The following is a 20,729-nucleotide window of genomic DNA, read 5'->3' as shown; positions in this document are numbered from 1 at the left end:
GATGAGGTTAGGGGGATATGGAAACCGGACGATGTAGATCGTCTGTCCATGGTGAGTTGTCGCTCTCAATGTGAGCGGTGACTAACGGAGCGGATCCGCGTAGCACCGCATGATTGTATTTAGCTTTCGCCAGCTTGCGGGGTAACGTGGATTGCTTCCGGACAAAGCTGACTTTGTACGTGAGTCGTAACGAAGGTTGGAGGCCTCAAAGCTGGCCTTGCGCCTCCGCAGCACCAACAACGTCCGGTGTCCACCAGTGCTTCATCAACACTTCATCGACGGGCCGCTTTGTGTCGTTGGAAGAGGCGGTATATAAATACGGGCGAAATTTGGTCACTGTCCACGGAACTGCCAGGCATTCTTTTTCGGCGGTGGAGTAGTTCCCCTCTGATCGTGTCAAGGTGCAGCTTGCGTATACGATTACGCTTTCTAGACCGTACTGCCGCAGCACAAGTACTGCACCGCGGCCGATGTTGCTGGCGTCGGTGTCCACTTCACTGTCGGCTGACTCGTCGAAGTGTCTAAGGATGGGCGTACTTTGGAGATGAGTTCGGAGGTCTTCAAAGGCCTGCCGTTGCTCGATCGATCCTGGCCCCAGAAGAACGGTCCGGCGGGTGAGGGGCTCCTGCAGCGATCTTGGAGAAGTTCTGCAAAAAAAAAAAAAGCCGATAATAGGCGCAGAGACCCGGAGAGCGGCGCACACTTCGAGTGTCGGTGGGCGCAAGAAATTAAAGCAGCTACGGTGGTTACACGTCTTGTCGGGCTCAGGACTGACTCCCTTAGCGCTCACGTACGATGTGGCCCAGAAACTTCAGCTCTAGGAGAGCGAACTGACCGGCCGACACAGGCCGAAAGGGAGCGCTCGGTACAGACCGTCCGCTGTAATCCGGTCTTTTATTCCCGGTCATGCTCGTCCGCCTCGATTTGCCAATAGCCTCTGCGTAAACTAGCGATGGCGCAGGGAGTCATCAATGCGTTGCAGAGGGTAAAATTGGAAAATTGGTTGTTGGGAAAAGGAAATGGCGCAGTATCGGTCACATCTCGGCGGACACCTGAACCGCGCCGTAAGGGAAGGGATAAAGGAGGGAGTGAAAGAAGAAAGGAAGAAAGAGTACGCGCCGTAGTGGAGAGGCTCCGGAATAATTTCGACCACCTGGGGATCTTTAAAGGGGCCCCGAAACACATTTTCAGTGCATTGTTTTGCCTTTTGGTTGCATAGAATGAGTTATAGTGACGCTATTAGCATCGGTCGTACCGCGTATACTGTGGTTTTTAATATTTTAATTAGCTTGCAAAAACAAATTCGTGGCGCTGACGGTGTCACCATACAGTGGCGGTTTTTAGCAGCGGATATGACATCACTTTGTGCGAGCTTGATGATTGGACAAAGAGTAGATATACTGCAAATTGGGTTAATAACTAGAGATGCGGTTTGTCAAGTTTTTAGTGTGTTATATTACACTAACAAAACCAGCTTGTTTGTCCTAGATAAAAGCACTGTAAGTCAAGTAAAACAAAAACACGCCACCAGAGGCACTGGCTACTTTTTGCATAGAAGGACTTTGCGCCGCTCTGTAGACATCCTACGACCTAGCACTAAACACTTATGGCTACTCTCTATGTATCTGAGAGCGGCTTTGCGGAATCGATCCGATCGAGCCATTGCACTCTATATGCGTTCGTTTCGGTCCCAAAGAAGGATGCGCTCGTTCCACATTTAGCAGGCAGTGCGTATCGTCAGTTTGTGGAGAATCATCGGGTGGTGGCGCCAGATGGCGCCCAAGGTACCACGAGATAGACACGTTGTGCATTGCGTGTGGAGAGGAGGAGGAAACGGCTGAACACTTGATACTTTCCTGTAAAGGGCTTCACCCTACAGTGGAAAGCAGCGGGTCTGATTTACCCAAGGCATTGGGGTTTAAGGATAGTGAAGGGAAAGTAGATTTTAAGTGGGCAGAAGTAACCAAGCGCAGGTTATACGATTGGTGGCTAAAAGCAAGACAGGAGTAAAATTTCACAAGACATGGCTAGGTGGCTTGAGCCACCGCCCGATATAAAGGGTTCAGCCGTATTCATCCGTCCATCCATCCATCCGTTCCCGTCAACAGCGCGCGTTCCTTGCTCACCGTGGCCAACCAGCGCGCTAGGAGCGACGGGCGATGGTTGGCGGTAAGCAGTAGCGGTACGCGCTATGCTAATTGTGTCTGATATCTTGCGCAGGCTGTCACACCGTCGCAGTATCTCGCGCTCGAGTTCGGATCCATAAGTAAGGGAACGTCACTGATCAGTGTTCCCTTCTGCGCCGTCGACGTGACGGTGAAGCATCGCTGGGTCAGCTGGGCGTTCACACGGTTGTTGTAACAATGCAAACGGCGCTGCCAGCCTTGGCATGAACGAGTTACAGAGAACAGGCAACCATGGAGTGCAAACTTCCGCCACGTGCTAAGATAGGCTGTTTTGATTGGTCGCCCGTAGTGTCGTCATTGGGAGAGTCAAATGGGAATGGGAAGCTGCGCCAAAATCGAGTTGAGGGCAGCATTTTGCTTGCTTGTATTTTGAGATTTCTTCATTGAAAACTCCCGTTCCTATGCATCGATTCTCGTAATTCTTTTTGAGTCAGCATCTGTGTGACAAAGAATCCATTTGAAGCGTAACCGGCATCCGTTCAAGCGGTGTTTCGCAGCTCCTTTAACGTGCACTGGCATCGAACAGAACACGGGCGCCTTATTGCGTTCAGCCTCCATCGAAACGCGGCCGACGCGCTCTAACCAGTGAGCAACCGCGGCGGATCGCGGCCATAAAGTTTCTTACTATTAACTAGAGGGAAAGCTGGCGGCGCTGCACCTGAACCTCCATGGGCGCGCAAAGCATCATGGGGCGATGAGCTACTTGATGCGGGACAGTAGGTTTTTTTTTTTTTTTTCAGGAACACAGAGTGGCGTCACTGAAATGTACCATTCCGTATACAGGGCGCGCTCCGCGCGCAGACGACTTCGGCGTAAAAGAAGTGTGCGAAAGCTTTAGTAGCGTAAACTCAACAGCATACGACGCCAAAAGGTTTTGTTTCCCGAAATGCTGTGGAAAAAGCTTTTAATTTGTTGAAACGACATTTTTTCAAAAACATATTTCCTTTTAAAAGTGCGCCTGCTAAGCACGAAACATTGGCTTTTGTGGTCTGCAATGCTTGGCCAATAGGAGAACAAGCCATCGCTTATTTTGAACAAACTTTGCATTCACATGCTTTTCTGCACGTTTGTTACAATTTATGGACAGGATATTGAATGATAGGACATTACTGATTATCGAAAAACGTTTGTTTTTTTTCGTTATTTTTTGGGCGAAAAGTTGTAGTTCTGCAGGCTGCAGTCGGTAGCTGTCCGCCCCATGATGCTTAGAGCGCCCATAGTGGTACAGGTGGTCTCGAGGAAGCTCCATGCAAACTCCCATAGGCGGGGCGCCAGCTTTCCCTCTATGTTGTTGTTGTTGTTGTTAGCCTATCAAAAGATGGCACATACCCACACTGAGGGATCGGACAAGAATCGGGTGGCTATTCACCTGAATGCAGTTAATAAAAAGGAAAAGCACGTAGGAGCGCAACACCGGTGAATTCTTCGTCATGAACAAAAGGGGTGAGAGTTTTGATTTCAAAATTATAAGAATAATAATAAAGAGAGGGATTAAATAATAATGATTAAGTCAAAATGTAATAATTGATAGAAAAGAAAAGTTTGGAACACTTAGCAAGGCAGTCGGTGAGATTCTATCAGGAAATTTAGAACAGCGGTACAAACAGAGCCCCGCCGCGGTGGCTCAGTGGTTAGGGCGCTCACTACTGATCTGGAGTTCCTGGGTTCGAACCCGACCGCGGCGGCTGCGTTTTTATGGAGGAAAAACGCGAAGGCCCCCGTGTGCTGTGCGATGTCAGTGCACGTTAAAGATCCCCAGGTGGTCGAAATTATTCCGGAGCCCTCCACTACGGCACCTCTTCTTCCTTTCTTCTTTCACTCCCTCCTTTATCCCTTCACTTACGGCGCGGTTCAGGTGTCCAACGATATATGGGACAGATACTGCGCCATTTCCTTTCCCCAAAAACCAATTATTATTATTATTATTATTATTATTATTATTATTATTATTATTATTATTATTATTATTATTATTATTATTATTATTATTACAAACAGATCTGTGGCTGAACCCAAATGTGGTGGCGCCAAATGATAGCAAGAGCGAGCTGCTCAAACTAAGGCCAAGATGCTGCAAGGGCTCCTCCAGCAACTTTATGGTCGCGGCAGAGGGTAAACATCTTTTTAGTGACTTTGTTTGGACGTCTGTAATCAACACAGAATCGTAGGGTTCCATCGCCGAACGCCCCTCCCAAGTTTTTTTTTTTTTCCCTTCATGCTTTTGTTCCTATGACGTCATTGGAAAAGGAAAATTCTAGAACGTTCATATTTTTGGCTTAGCTTGGCTGCCCTAGCCGCCTCAGTTGTCTTGGCCTTCCGTGAAAATAACGGAAGTGTGTAATATAGACGGCACCTGGTCAAGCGGCCAGAGCACTGCGGCGGCAACGGCGGGCGCGTCGGCGTTGGTCGCATGTTTGTAAATAAACTCGGCGGCAACCGCTCGCGACCACTCCCCTGCATTTACAGCCCCGGAACGAAGGAGGCCATGGACTTCACCGAAGTGTGGAACAACACCCGTTCGAATGTGAGCGTCGCCGTCGTATCATCGGATGTGGCGGCGTTGAGAGAGATGATCGACAGCGGTAATCCCGTCGACGTGCAAGACAACCGCGGCTGGCGGCCGCTTCACGAGGCGGCCGCGGCAGGATGCAGTGTCGAAGTGCTAGATCTCCTCCTAAACCACGGTGAGGAGCCCCTCGTTGTCGCGTCAAGTCTCTCCAGAGGTGCATGTTCTTGCGTCAGACCGACGGTGTTCGTTTCTGACCCCATGGAGATGTGCGTTTCGTGTGTGCGCGCGCGTCTTAAAAAAAAGAGAAATGCATGAATACTCCACATGGACGGCCTCGGTGCTTCGGTTGTGTGTTGCGTTGTAGCGTTAACTTGCGCAACATTAAGTGGTCAAACTACGCTGTGCAGACAAAACACATGCGCAGCATTTGAGCTGACGAGTTGAAATACACATTCTCGTTGGTTTCAGTAGCGTTTCACTAAATGAAACGAAGGCATAGTTTGTTTCGTGTAGCATTATTGTAGGCTCCCGTTTGATGAAGAACACCATGTAGCTTTCAGCAAAACCATGTGTGTAATTCCCTAAGCCAAAGGCCTTTAAAGGTAAATAAATAAAGAATGGCTTCTCTGCAGCGTGCATATTTTTCATCAGCGAATTATTATGTTTCAGTAGTGATCAGTAATAAACTGTATATGCGTGTGGCGTAGGACGAAAAGGAGAAATTATTCCTTTTCTTTGAGAACTCTCTCTGTCTGTGTCCTCAGCATACACCTATTTTCGAACCATATTAGTACCTCAGAGCTGTTATTAGGCTTTGTTGCTCGGAATATAGCTTAAGAGCTAAATTAAGCATTATGCAGCAAACGCTGGCGGCTTTGCCAACTGGATAACTATTGTAGTTCAAGGATGGAGTTTGGATAATCGCTTACTTTTGCTCACAGGCATATATTGGAAAATGAAGGGAAAACAGAGAAATTGCCCCATTATGTTACTTGTGAATAGATTTGTTTCTGTGCTGTGTGTGCTTCAAGGTGACGAACCTGATGCTAATATTTTGGGAACAAAAGAGTATGGAAAAAACTTGCTGTCACTGAATTTGCAGGCTATAACCTGGCTTCGCATAGTTGTGCATGCATAGCTGGCTGCTCAATTCCCAGGCCCTGTTGCGTTAAGGATAGTCAGGACGGCACGGGGATTTCTTTTGCGCATATGTTGTTGTATATATTCAGAGCTGCAAAGATGACTGTTTCCTCTTGTGAAATTCACCGTGATGTGTGGTGTTTCTAGCTGACACAGATGTTGACTGGCGCACGTTTGAAGGTGAAACGGCACTGCTACTTGCATGCAAGCGGCTGAGGGGCAAAACGCTGCTTGACATTGTCAATCGACTGCTCAGGAGCCACGCCTCTGTCAACATCACTGACCATGAGGGTGATTCTCCACTCCTAGCTGGTTAGTTTCTCGCTTTATTTAGTTTTGTTTTGTTTAGGTGAGTGTGAAAAATTTGCACCTCTGCTCTTATCCTTGGCAGTCTGCTTGCAATAACCACATTAGCGAAGTCTGCTGAAGTTTCTGGCATCTTTACTGTCATCTCCGTAGTAGCATGACAGAAAACTTGACCATAACTTAAGCATAACAGGAAAACTCAGTGACATCACTTCTCAAGGATCATGTCATGCACGCATGATGCATAGCCATGTTCATCTGCTTCGAGCCAATGAGAAATGTGCCAGCCATGGTAATGTAACTATTCACCCCTGTTGTAGCGGGAAAACAAGCCTACGTCTTCTTTTCTACCGTCTACGGGGACTTAAATGCTCTCATTCCAGCCATCCTTTTGAACATCACCACTCCCTATAGGTGCCTCTCAGAATTGTCTCCTGTGAATACTTTTTTTTTAAATTTATCGAATAGCTACATCGCCTTTCTAGTATTATAGCAAGGGGGGTAAACACTTAAACGCCTGTAGGTACATTGAACACGTTACACCAAAAAACCTACATATAGACAAGGAAATCAAGCACTCAGGGCATGGCAAAATGCTTCGTTTGATCAGAGTGAAAACGATATCATGCGATAGCTCATTCCATTGGCGAATTTTTCGCATAAAAAATGAATGCCGAAGAGCATCAGTCCTAAATGAATATGCTTTAACCTTGAAGATGTGGTCCTTTCACTTCAATATATAAGTGGGTGATTTCAAATACTCCTCTCGTTCTATACCAGTTTGGCAATGAAAAATGCTGTGAAAAAATTGAGACGAAGATGTGTTCGGCGACCCGCTAAATCAGGCCACCTGAGCAGATCGTTTATTATTAGTCATACTTGGGCACCTGTCATAATTACCAATTGCAAACTGAGCTGGCTTATTTTGAAGTTTTTCCAGCATGCTGATAGCTTCCTTTGAATATGGGTCTCAGCAAACGCAGGCGTATTCAAGCGTTGATCGCACATGCGTAAAGTACAGCTTTTTTTTTAGGTCATATGGAAACTGTTCGAAATTGTGCTTTAGAAAACAGAAAATAGATGCTGCTTTATTCGTGATGTAATTTGCATGTCTGGTCGGCTGTAAGTCTGCCGTCAAATATACCCCCAAATATTTAATCTCTGCCGCTTTATCTGGAACAGCGTTATTCACCGTGTATTCAGTAGGTCGATGGGCCTTCTTTCTTGTGAAAGTCACCTGTACGCATTTTTTAACATTCAGCGCCATTCCCCAATGCGTGTACCAAGCTGCTAAGGCGTCTAAATATGCAAGTATACAAAATTTCTGTTGTCATTGATAACCATGTACACGGTGCAGTCATCTGCGAACATGCGAAATGATGAATGAATGCCAGATGTAATGTCATTGATATACATCAAAAAAAGAAGTGGGCACAACACGGAACCCCGTTGTACGCCTGATATAACATGAACATAACTGGACGATGCGCCATTCAGAATTTCTTGACGATCCCTGAGTTATGTCCAACAACAAGAACGGGACACGAGACGAAAGACTAACACAAACAAGTGCTGTACTTGTGTTAGTCTTGTGTTACAGGGCTTGTTTGTGTTAGTCTTTTGTCTCGCATCCCGTCCTTGTTGTGGTGGGAGCAAAGTGATGAATACGTACCAACTCGCCCAAATTTCCGCCGTGCTGAAAGTCAAACAGATATTACACCCTCTTATTGTAGACCAATTTACAGGCAGCATTCTTTTCAAGCCTATCCGGTGCTCAGCTGCATTTGACACATATTTTATTACGAGTAACTTTTGTAGCTACTCGAATGTGTTGCAAGTTGCAAGCTGGCATACAATATAAATTATTTCATGGCTATAACAAGTGAATAGAAAAGTAGCTTGTTATTGTCAAGAAGTTAAGGTGAAAACCCTAATATGTGGTGTTTCGAATCTTAAGATGGTTATGAGACTTTGGCTTGTGCTGTGGTTTCTGACTGGCCTGTGTCCGAGTGTCAATCATAACTAGAATAGAGACGCAGATGGCCTTTCATTTTGGTTCTAATCAAATTAGTAACTTGTGGACAATGAGTTTGGGCTGCATTTTAGAATTTGACTCAAGCATACTACCAGGTGTGTTGCTATGAGTTTGACTTTTGTGGGTCTTCCGCAGTGACTGCTAGCTCACCAGCAATACTAAACCCATGTGATTTACAACATCCATTTGTTAGCACTTCAACTAGCTATGACCCACAACGGACCTTTTTAGGCAAGGACTGCTGACAGCTTAGACCTATTATGCAAGACTGTGCAAGTGCTTGGCTGATATTTTACTTTTCATGCCTACAGCACCTTAAACTTAAAAACATTTTATATGTAAAAAAAAAGGAATATTGCCGCTTTACTACCTTGCTCTGCATAGCAGTGTCTGTTGGAGTTTTGAATGTGAAAATTTAAGGTGCATTAACCTGCATAAATTCACCCATTATTTTGTGGTGTTGGAGCCATTGGGTAAATTGGGCTCTCAGTAGAAGCAATCATGGTGTCTGCAGTGGTTACTACAGTGTCTAGAATATACTGGCTGGTGTGCTGACCGAGAGCGCTAAGTGGCACTGTTAGCAATGACTGCCAGCGGCTGCCGCATATGGGCCCTGCCAACTATGAGTGTGCCAAAAAGGGTATGGCCTCAAGCATCTGTCTGCCTGTGCATCTATCGGCACTCCCACCATCACAGCCTGGAACCAATCTTTACATGCACTAACAGGTTTAAGAATTCTTTTTTTCCACGCACTGTCACCCAGTGGAATGCTCTTCCAAGAAATGTTTTTTCCGTTGATAATGTAACAGTTTTTGAAGCCAGTGTATGAAAAACCCTGGATTGATTTCTGCTTCACTGATTGCTGATTCAATTTTTTCCCCTTTCTACTGTATACCACTGTATGTTCTTGGGATTGCTTGCCAATGGTGGGCATTTTTCTTGTGACCTGCAGTGCCCTCCCTGCTTGGTCTCCAATGACTGCAGTATGTTTTAAATAAATAAAAAATAAAATAAATATCTTGCAGGCCATTAGTCGAGCGCACTACACCTTCCTAGCAGAAAAACACAGTCACAGATTTGTTTTATTTCTTTATTTTTAGTCTATACCTCATTAACCTACATGTCAACTCTCAATATATGCATCAGAGTAAGAAAAGTGAATTTTTAAAAAATTTATTTCACAGTGTTGCAGGCCAAATTGGCCCAAGCAGGAGGGGCATGATAAACAAATCAGAACACCACATGGAAAAAACAAACATACATTGCGTGTGACACAATGAAATTTAAAAGGTGACATAGCAAAGACAAATAGCAGTACATACTAAAATTGAGTATACAAAAGCATTGCTTTTCTATTGAATCAAAAAAGATTGTAGCACTTGTTCCACGTTAGGAGAGCGAAAAATCGATTCAGGAAGCGCATTCCACTTGGGTATTGTTTGAGGGAAGAATCTGTGCTTCACTTGAATTGTTTTAGCAAAAGGGGGCTCTGAGTAGTGGAGTGCCTGAGGAATGAATGGGGAAGAGCAATGCTAAGCTTACCTGCCAAAATTTTATGGAAAGAAATACGGTTTATTTTTCTGCACGTACGAAGCAACGGGATGTTATTGTCTGTCATGAGCTGTGTTTTGGAGTCAGACCTTTGCTCTAGTTGAGAGATATCTTTCTTAGTGTGCGGGTCCCAAATTTCAGACAGATATTCAAGTTTGGGCCTGACAAAATTTCTAGCCACACTCCGTATGAGCCTCAATCATTGACTGTTGGCAGTCATTGGAAATGGCACCTCCTCTATCTGTGGCAAGCTGCCAATGCTCGGCACACTAGCCAGTATTAGACACTGTATGTAAGGTTATTGCGAGAGGCAGTATGCCCAGGCATGTGCTTTTTGCAGTCTTTTGAGTTCTCTGCTATCGTTCACAGTGCTAACCACAGACAAAGAAGCAAAAAATCAAACACTACCCACTTCTTGAAGATCCCCCAAAATGTGCTTGAATGGAAGCACATGGCCAGCCAAATTCTGTGGTGGTTGCCCTGGCAATGGCATCATACGTGCTGCCTTCTGTAGGGCTCACTGCTGTGCAGAGGGCAGCATGCTTAGCAAGGTTTGCTGCGGAAACACTGCCCAGTAAGGCTACGCAGCGCAGTGCGTAGCATTGAGGCCATTCTGCTGCTGAGAACAAGAGCACTAGGTCCTGGAACGCAAGAGACGCCCATGTGCTATGCAGTGACCGTGCATGTTAACGAACTCCGGGATGTCTGGAATGCTCCACTAGGGTCTATCTTTCTCCCTTTTTTCTTGGTTTTCTTCTCATCCCTCACAGAGCAGCTGAAGTGTTCACCAAGAGTGAGGTAGTTAGTGCAAATGTCCTTTCCTCATAACCAATTTTGAAGCATGGCTGGTGACATCACATAAATACTAGTTGTCTCTTTCTGCTCACAATCAACGCAGCCACACGTGCCGGCGAGACGGATGTCGTTCGGCAGCTTCTCTGTGTTGGCAATGCAAACGTGAACCAGTGTGACTGTGGCTTCTGGTACCCGCTGCACGAAGCTGCTGAGCGTGGTGATCTGGCAACACTGAAGTGCCTCATCGAACATGGGCGCCACACCCTGCTGAGTGTGCGCGATGAGTGCCGCATGACTCCAGTCTTCGTTGCTGCTCAGCAGGGACACCTCAGCTGCCTCGAGTTTCTTCTGAACACAGCCAGGGCCAGAGGTGAGGAGAGTGCAAAATGAGAGCTATGGCATGGGAAGCAAATAGCAGGTGCAATGCAACATTGGGTGGAACACTGCGTAGTAGGTGCAGTGCAGGGCGCGAGGATTCTGGCATCTCCAGCACAGCTCAACAGGAAGGTGGGGTGGGATGGACGCCATGGCAGAGTGCAAGAGAGCATAACAGCTGGGTTCAGTGTAGAGTTCTTGCTCTTTTTCTCGGAGTCCTCTGCACTCATATGTGCTTGTGCTTCGTTCACAAAGTGCTTAATTTTAAATGCAAGTTAGACATAAGTAGATTTTTAGTGCACGCAAGTTATAACACTAGCCGTTTATGCATAAATGTGACAGAACATTATTGGCTATAAAATGGTTAATGGTTCGTATAATTGGCTCATTGAAATCAGTTTTTGTTTCTGTATTTTCACTATTTTACTAATATGGTGGTTGCTGTTCACTACAAGGGAAGAAGATCTGATATTGGCTGTTGAGGTGCGTGTGTCTAGCTAGCTGGCACATTGAAGGCACAGTGCTAATGCGACACCAACAGAGCGGACGTTTGGAGGAAAAGTTGTGCGCGTTGTTGCACTAATTCAGGATTGGTCGAATGGGCTGTGACATCACACATTGATCTGTGGAATAAAAATAATTAAAACTATAGTTAAATAGTGACTATAAGGTCAAAGCATGTCTGAATTATCATTATGACATGAAAAGATATAAAATAAATTATGCTGAGACAAAAACTGGGCTGATTAGTTGGGTATCGAACCCATGACCCTTACGTTGAAACTTGGTGCCCTTAGGCCATTGAGGCACATTCGGTCGGCTTGGCTAATGGGAGACCTTGTGTTTCTTGTGCTTTATGACGTGGTCTAGTACGCTGACTTATGCGTGCTACTGAGCGTGTGTAATCGTAAAGAGGTACTAATTAAGAAAGAAAGAAAGCAAATAACTACTAAAGCTTTCGCGTTATACCCGTATGCTGGAGTTTACGTGTCCCCCTAAATTTTTATAAATGCCAAGCGTTCTTTTAGCCAAGCTTTGCACTTTTCAGATGTCGGGTGGAGACTCGATAGGATACAGTGCGATTTACATGGAGTTTGAAAAAAAAGAAGAAAAAGATGTTGTTTCACTAATGTGTATTGTTTATGTAACTGCTGCCCTCTGCAGGCAGAGGCTCTCTGGTTGATCACAGTGCTGTGGACAAGGCAACACCTATGATGATCGCTGCACAGAAGGGTCATCGAGACTGTGTGGAACTGCTTCTCCGTCATGGTGCTGACCCAAACCGGACCACAAGTGACAACGTCACTGGGCTGCACCTCGCTGTCCAGTCCAATGCTGTTTCGTATGTGTTTTGGTGCTCTTTGACTCTGAATTGTCACGTGTGACTGTCTTTGAAAAGCAATGATCTCTGTGCGATAGCAGTCACGTCTGATTGGCGTAGTGGTGGTCGTGGCGGTGCACTGTTGGTATAATTTCTATGATGATGATGATGCGTGCTTATTAATCTGCAAGTAGAAGGAAGCCTTCTGGCATGAAGTCTGGCATGTAGTCAGGAATTTTTTGGGAGGAGGCACCCAAAGTAATTGCATGCATTGAGCTGGCAGGAGAGGGATGGGAGAGGGAGGGCTACTCTAGGTACAGTCTCTATCAAAAATATACAGCCCAACGGGTTTGCTTTCATGCCGTGTAGCAGGGCTCTCAAGTACATTTGACAGTCCTAAGCTTGGGAGGGTTAAGGACTTAAGTTCTTCTCGCCTTCTTGAGATTAGGGTCCCTGAGTATGGAAGAGGCGCCACGCTGCAGGGCTCAAAAGTAGACCCCTTTGGCTGCGTACTTTTGACAAAGACTATACATTCCCTACAAGATGACTGTGGGAGGGAGGAGGCTGGACTTTCGAGCAGTGCAAGCACCCACCTGCCCTGGTTACGGGCCTGCATTAGGTGCAAGTTTCACCACAGCATAGCAAGGTGAAAGAAGGAAGAACAAAAATTACCTTAAAAACCCACGTATAATATGAGGTTGTTTTCTTTTTCTCGCATTTTAGCATGTCAAATTTCCACCTTGCATTATATGCGGATCTAAACAATTTTCCGCTGCAATCCGCAGTTCTGATTTTGTTATTGTTGAGCGTTGTTACCATTGCACTTCGAGCAAAAGGAGGCGCAGGTCGGAAGTTTCGATTTCAACATGTGGTCACTACGCTGACCTGACCTCACGATGCCCAGGACTATTGCGCCACCCATGGTATCGGTACCGCAAAAGCAGTCCTTGGCCGCTTTTAAAAGGAAAGTAATCGTAGCTGCTGAAAGCATATATACCGCATCACACGCTTCTACATGGTCTGGATGAGGTACGGAGAGCCTGCAGTTAGTGCTGCTGGACACGGGCCTCTCTAGCCACGCTGTGCAGTTGGATGGCGGACGCTTGTGCTAGTGTTCCCGAGGTGCTCACCATTTGTAATTGCAATAAATGCGGGATATCAAACGGGCTCGACGGTACTGAAGGCGTGTCTTTGTAGAAAGATATCTCTAACAAATGCTTTCGTAAGACGATACACCCGACGACGACGACGACATCACTAAAGCACCAACTATGCACTTCCGAAGCATGCATGCTTGCGTATACGCCAGAACTGATCTGTGCATACTCGTGGTGTGGGACATGAGTAGGCGCGAGCAGGGTGCCCGATGTGTATCTTTTAGATATCTGGCACCCCCGCTACACATGTCGTATCTGGCGCGCCAGAGTAAAGAAATAATGGCATTACGTACGACTTTCGCTGTTTCCGGAATGTTTTCGGGCTGTCTACCTTACTCGCATTATACGCGGATGAAAACTGTTTTCCGTTTTTGCTATCCCAAAGTACACCTCGTATTATATGCGGTTCTGTATTATATGTGGGTTTTTACAGTAACATTGAGGCTTTGAAGCTATCACAGCTGTCAAGTAAAAGCCATGTCGGAGTATATGAGGTCATTAGAACAGCGTGAAAAAGCAACAGAGTTTCAGATTTGAGCTCATACCCACGTAATGCAAAAAGGTTAATTTTCTTGTGATTTTGAAGCACCGGAGATGCGCATGCTGAAAACTATGGGCATTGAGGATGTTTCTATAAATCAGTTCATGTGGCACTTAATCCAGGCTGGATCAAGTGCCAAATCCAGGTTGGAGGCTAACCAAAACGGTTCACCTCAAGTTAAGGACAATGCAATGAGCTGTGGAAAGAAAAATGATAGGTGTGTAAGGTGAGGTTTATTCTGAGAAGCTTCCTAACAGGAGCAGGGCCAACAGCGGGTCAGCTAGTCCAGCCGAGAGCGTGTGCCAGGCGATGACCATGCAGCTCGCGCATATGCTCGTCGTCGTCTTTACAATGGAGCCAGGAGCATGCACCAGGCGATGACCATGCGGCTTGCGCATATGCTCGTCGTCTTCTTTTGCAATGGCCTCCGGACAGAAGAGGAGCCATCCTGGCGACTTAAGGGGCGGACAAGACAGCGGGGTCGTAGTATCTCTTAAGGCGCTGGACATGTACAGTCTCACGGCCGCGGCGTCTGAGATCGGGTGACGGCGTGAGGGGCTCAACAATATAGTTCACTGGAGATGTTTGTGCCAGGACACGATATGGCCCTTGATATTTAGCCAGCAATTTCCGGGAGAGGCCCGGAGTACTGGAAGCTATCCATAGCCAGACAAGAGAGCCGGGAGAGAAATGTTGGGGACGTTGATCTTCATCGTGTCGCGTTTTTTGAAGGGATTGAGTAGCTGTCGTGAGCGACCGGGCAATCTGGCGGCAGTCTTCGGCATGCCTGGCGGCTTCGGAGACGGTGGTGCACTCAGATGCGTCAGGGTGGTAGGGGAGAACAGTATCAATGGGAACGGAGGGATGGCGGCCATAAAGGAGGAAGAAAGGAGAAAATCCTGTCGTAGATTGCGTAGCAGTATTGTACGCGAACGTAATATACGGGAGAATAAGATCTCAGGTCGTGTGGTTCGAGCCGACGTACATAGCCAGCATGTCCCCCAGAGTGCGGTTAAAGCGTTCAGTGAGGCCGTTGGTCTGAGGGTGGTAAGCGGTGGAAGTCCGATGGATGACGTTGCACTCACGGAGCAGAGATTTGGGTGACATCAGATAGGAAGACACGGCCTCTGTCGCTGAGGAGTTCTCGAGGGGCACCGTGTCGAAGGATGAACCGACGCAGAAGAAAGGATGCCACATCCTGTGCCGTGGCAGCAGAGAGCGCGGCGATTTCAGCATACCGCGTGAGGTGATCGACGGCAACAATGATCCATCGTTTGCCAGAAGCAGTATAGGGGAGCGGCCCATATAAATCAATGCCAACGCAGTCGAAAGGGCGAGGCGGACAAGATAGCGGCTGCAACTCACCAGCAGTACGGGTAGTGGGTGTCTTGCGGCGTTGGCAGTCGAGGCACCAGCGTACGTGTTTCAAAACGAAATTGTACATGCCATGCCAGTAGTAGCGGAGGCGGAGCCGCGTGTAAGTCTTGAAAAGGCCTGCGTGACCGCATTGCAAGTCAGTGCGAAAACATGAGCAGATATAGGACCGTAGGTGGCGAGGAATGACGAGGAGCCATTTTCGTCCATCAGAATGATAATTACGGTGATAAAGCAGGTTATCTCGGATCTCAAAATGGGAAGCTTGACAGCGCAGCGCGTGAGATGGATTAACCGCCGATGAGTCGGAGAGAAAGTCCAGAAGAGCACGAATCCATGGATCCTTGCGCTGTTCAGAAGGCATGTCACTGACGGTGGGAAATTGCTCAGGGGCTCCGATTTCGCAGAAACTGGCAAGTTCAGCGGGGAGCGAGACAAGGCGTCGGCATCGTGATGTTTGCGGCCCGAGCAGTACACGACTCGGATGTTGTATTCTTGAAGACGCAGCACCCAGCGCGCCAGGCGGCCGGAAGGATCTTACAGAGAGGAAAGCCAACAATGGGCGTGATGATCCGTAACGACGTCGAAAGGACGGCCGTACACGTAAGGGCGAAACTTGCCTAAGGCCCACACAATGGCGAGGCACTCTTTTTCAGTCACAGAGTAGTGAGACTCAGCCTTTGTAAGTGTGCGGCTGGCATGGGCAACGACATATTCGTCGTATTATCCATATTTCGTATGCATATCCGTATTTCGACATATTTCGTCATATCAATAAACCTCACCTTACAGGTGTAACGTTAAGAGCCTGGAAGCGGGCAGAGTGGATGAGGGAACAAACGCGGGTTAATGACATTTTAGTCGAAAACAAGAGGAAGAAATGGGCTTGGGCAGGGCATGCAATGCAAAGGCAAGATAACCGCTGGTACTTAAGGGCAACGGAATGGATTCCAAGCGAAGGCAAGCGTAGCAGGGGGCGCCAGAAGGTTAGGTGGGCGAGTGAGATTAAGAAGTTTGGGGGGATACGGTGGCTGCAACTGGCAAAGGACAGGGCTAATTGGAGAGGAGAGGCCTTTGCCCTGCATAGTCAGGCTGATGATGATGACGGCCATTGAACTGTAATCTTCTGTAATGTTGTCTTTGTAGAACTTCTTCGTCACCACAATGCGCCTTACAATGCTCAACAGTGCAAGTGGCAACGCCTGTCTCATCCTTTCAGAAGAATTTACTTTCCACTGTGTCGAGACCTATTGCAAAAGGTTATAATAGTCGCGTGGCGCAACTGAATTCCGACTGAGGCATTTCATTTTGCTGGCGTTTGAATGTGTTATGTGGCATGGCAATCCAGCAGCATTGCTCAGGTGTATGTGCATGTATGCATATGTGTGTGCACACATAACAGATGGCTCCAGACAGGAAGAGAGCACTTGAGCAGCAGATGTATTGGGCCCTCGTTCCAGGGTTTTATTTTTCTGGAATTCAAGGAGCAAAACCAGGTGATATTTTTTTAGCTCTAATTTAGGTGCAAATCTCGTGATTCAGAAAAGAAAAATCTGTAGTTGGCATTTTTCACGTAATATTTTGCAGCGTAAAACAGTTTGCTAAAACAGTTAATTTTACTGCTAGACATAAAATGCTGTATTTCTTGCTCATTCTTTCACAGGCAAGTATGGAACTCTCGGGTTTTCTGAAAAGTGGTTAACAATGAAAAAAATTTTTTTTAATCTATTACAAATATTTATTTGCGTCCATTGTCAGTATCCTATGGAGCACTGCTGCATTTGAACAATACTGGCCTGCCTTTGTACAGTGCAAAAACGTTCAACATCACAACGCCCACTTTAAACCTGCTAGGTCCTAAGATCAGGGTGTCGACAGCGTGGGTAGTGCTTAATAGAGTGGCTCCTGTAAAGGGGCGCTCACATTAGCGGGAAAACGCGCAACGCCGGGCGTTTCCCGCGTGCCGCTTCCCGCCCAAGCCGGTTTTTCTCCCGCGGACAGCCTGCTCTGCCGTCCCGCGGAGCGATGGGTTCGGTACCTATTTTTCCCGTGCCGGTGACCAGAACAGCCAATGGGCGCTGACCGTGAACCGTGACGTCGGTCCCAGTTCAGTGACCCCGTCGGCGGAGGCGGAGGCTGCGCGTCCGGCCGGCCGGCCCCGGCCGGCCGGGGCACTCGGCGGCTGCTTTGCCAGGGTGACGGGAGGGGAGCTAGCAGGGTGCGCTTTCCAGTCTTCTCTAGTGTCACGTGACTATCCCCTTCTCTTTCTGCTCGTTCGGGTCCTCCCTCAGCGCCTCCTCTCTCCACATTCCAAGACAACCGCAGCGAGAAAACGCGCGTAGTGTGAGCGTCATTCCGAGGAGCTGCGAGGCAGCGTCGACGTTGACGCTGTGCCGGCGCGGGAAGCTTCCCGCTAGTGTGAGCGCGCCTTAAGGCATTTACTCAGTTTTGGCCTGCAGCTTCTAAATCGCTCTTTTCAAACTTGCCCTCAAATTCATCTCCCTCACGAAAATGACGGTTAAAAGAGCTTTAAAGGGACAATGAGGAGAACTGTATTAATTTTTTTTTTGTTAGCGAAATCTGGTAGTTCGGCACTTCATGGCTTTGTTGCCGCTTGTTCGGGAGCGAGAGATGCAATTATTTTAAAGAAATTTGGATTCGAAGTTGAACAAGTTTTTCCCGCCCTCCGATTCAAACTCGGCGCACTCTTATGACGTCACGGGAGCTTATGACGTCACAGGAAAAAGTGATGTTAAATGTGACGTAAACGCAGACTCCGTTATTTCTGACAGCTAGCGCTGCAGTCTAGCAGCAGCCGAAATGAAAGCTACCGCCGCCGCACGTTGAAGGCATCTATCAGGGGGCGCTACCATCGCTTTATTTACGTTTGCACCGGTGCCTTGCCAGCGTTACGATGGATCCCGTTCCCAAACCCACCAACGAAGTTCTCGCAAAAACTCCGGCCTGCATTTCAGCGACCTCAGCCCCACAGAGCGTGCAATGCTTTTGAGGGAGCACGGTTTGATTAGGTGCCGGCAGGTCATTTCCCCCTTCCTCAATGAGTAGCCGTTGCTAATTAAATATCTTAACCCCAGTGCGGGGAGTCGTAAGGGGAGAGGACAAGGTCGGCATGTCGCGCCCGTCGGAGGCTGGCCGAGGCTTTGGGGCCAATTGATTGTGATTCCTTGAAAGGCACTGTTGCACGGTGCAGCAGGCGGCGTCGAGGAGGTTTCTCACGGTTGCAAGGGCCAGGCTAGTTATTTATTTTTTTTCCAGTGTACGGGGTCCACTAGATCGAGTTCTCTCGCCCACTTGCATGTACCTTCAGATGTGTACTGTGAATGGATTAAATTAGCCGAGAGCTCGAAGAGAACAGCACCGCCCAACTGCCGAAGCTATTGAATGGAGCGGCAAACAAACGAGTTGGAGGAGAGCGGAGTCAGGGTCTCTGGAGGTTCCAAATCTCTTTTAAAGCGAAAGCTTTACTGGCCGCGAACTTGCGATTTCACCGTGGCGGTGCTCCGAGGAGGCACATGAGGTGCAACGCGCTCTTCGCCGCGGAGCCGAACCAGTTTGGCCGGGCCGGCGGCGGCTGGTGCACTCGGCGTGAAATAGAGACGTGCTCCAAACCTCCGCCAGTGCGGTCAGAGTGCACCGAAGCCACCGAACGCGTCGGTGGTCAATCGCAGTTTGAGTATAGATGGTCTCGCTTTGGCCCACGTGACATTGCCGTGCAGCGCCCGCACGTGTTACGCCGGAGTATAAACGCGCCTTAACAGAGCCTGCACTTAACCGCTAGCCAAAGTATTCGGTGGCGGCATCTATAGGAACCACTTAAACCCCCGCACACTCACTGAATAAAAAAAGAAAAAAACCTGTGCCGTGGCTCGGAATCGAACCAGGGTCTTTGGCGTTTGAGGCGGAGACGCTACCGCTCCGCCACCACGGCTCAAGCAGCAACCATGAATAAAGGCACATCTAGTGAATGCACTCTTCCGAAGCAGAAGTCTCCGCTCTTTCGCTGCGTATATTGTGGCCTAACAGAGCTAGGCCATCAGCAATTTTTCTTAACTGCTTTGTATCTTGTCTCCTGTCCCTAATAAACGATTTCCTTTAGGTAGTTCGAAGCTGACTGGCACAGCCGGGAACGTTTCGCCGGGCAAGCGTACGAAGACACAAGTGCTCTTTATACTGTGAACTGCCTTGTACGGTCACCAACCATCGTGCCATCATACTTTTTCATCGACCGTGGCAATCATCTGACCAGCCTTAACAGGCTCCTTCAAAGGTTAACTAGCTCTTGAAGCCGCACTTGCAGTTCCTCTGCTGTTCGGCGCTTGTAAATCGAGGCGCGTCAAAAACAAAACCACGGGGCACGCAAAGCTCATAGACGCGAAGTGCCATAAAAAACCGAAACTCTCCTGGCCGCCTCTGGCGCCACCAAGCATCAGTTTTCTTTGCTTCCAACATTCAGGTTGTCTTTTGTCTGTCTTCCTTGTGTGATAAAAGTGCACTATCGGTTTCAAAACAAACCTTACTTCAATATTCAACCACACAACCTTCCTTTGTCAGCCTCAGAGATTCGTGACATCCATGTAGGAAGGAAAATTCTTCCAAGGTGGCGCTTCTTGTCCTATGACGTCATCACGCTTGTACTTGCGAGATTCGCCTGTGGCGGCGATACCTGTATTTTGTTTCTTACTATTTTCTACCTTACAAGAGCTTTGTTTTCAGTAAGAGTGGCGTTTTTGTGATCAGGGGCTGGTATTTGAACGATACAAGCCAACTTCAATTTCTCCTCAGTGTCCCTTTAGGATCCCCAGTTGACCGAAATAACACCCAGGTAACTTGCAGTGTGTTCTTCTTTGTGAACTGGAAAACCAGTGTTGTCTAGAAGGCCCATTTTTGGTGAAACGTCAGGTTTAAGCCAATTTTCAAGAAATAAGGCCGGGGTGCAAAAATTGGTAAAAATCAGGTTTTACGCAAAAACAAAAGGTCCTGCATATGCAGTGACTAAAGATGTGAATTTAGTCCACTCTTCAGAATAAAAAAAAATTGGTGGGGACACCTAAGCTCTGTCTTAACCCTTTCACTGCTGGGTTTTTTACTCACCACTGCGCACTCCCTGCCAGGTTTTTTTTTTGCATATTAGTTTCCTGGAAATTTTATGCCAGTTATGTACTGGGATGCATTACTAAGATGGGTCAAAGCATGCTCCTGAGGCTTGAACTCTTTCTTCTTCCAGCAGAAATCTCGTCCGTTGGATTTCCTCTTCTTGCAGGGATTTTTTCGTGCTGGGGGCTCTTCATCACTCGACAAATCACTCAGATGGACTGCTTCCTCGTTCTTACTGTCATCAGAGTCTGAATACATAAGCAGTTCTTGAATTTCTTCATCCGTCAAAGTGCAGACGCACGTGGCACGCTGCCTTGCCACGGA

At 47.5% G+C, this 20,729-nt stretch overlaps 1 protein-coding gene across 1 annotated transcript in view; it reads left to right on the top strand.

Moving 5' to 3' along the window:
* Nucleotides 1-4,531: 4,531 nt before the first annotated feature.
* LOC144133582 (uncharacterized) overlaps nt 4,532-20,729 on the top strand; it is a 29,487-nt gene continuing 13,289 nt past the window's right edge. The window contains exons 1-4 of the mRNA XM_077666769.1: nt 4,532-4,870; nt 5,983-6,147; nt 10,626-10,892; nt 12,062-12,239. Of these exons, the coding sequence (XP_077522895.1) occupies nt 4,597-4,870; nt 5,983-6,147; nt 10,626-10,892; nt 12,062-12,239 (884 nt within the window). The 5' untranslated portion in view covers nt 4,532-4,596. The remainder of the gene's footprint in view (nt 4,871-5,982; nt 6,148-10,625; nt 10,893-12,061; nt 12,240-20,729) is intronic.

Source organism: Amblyomma americanum, chromosome 5, assembly GCF_052857255.1.
Source record: "Amblyomma americanum isolate KBUSLIRL-KWMA chromosome 5, ASM5285725v1, whole genome shotgun sequence".
Taxonomy (NCBI): Eukaryota; Metazoa; Arthropoda; class Arachnida; order Ixodida; family Ixodidae; genus Amblyomma; species Amblyomma americanum.
Note: the sequence above shows the minus strand (reverse complement) of the source record. Positions and strands in the feature narration are given on the sequence as shown.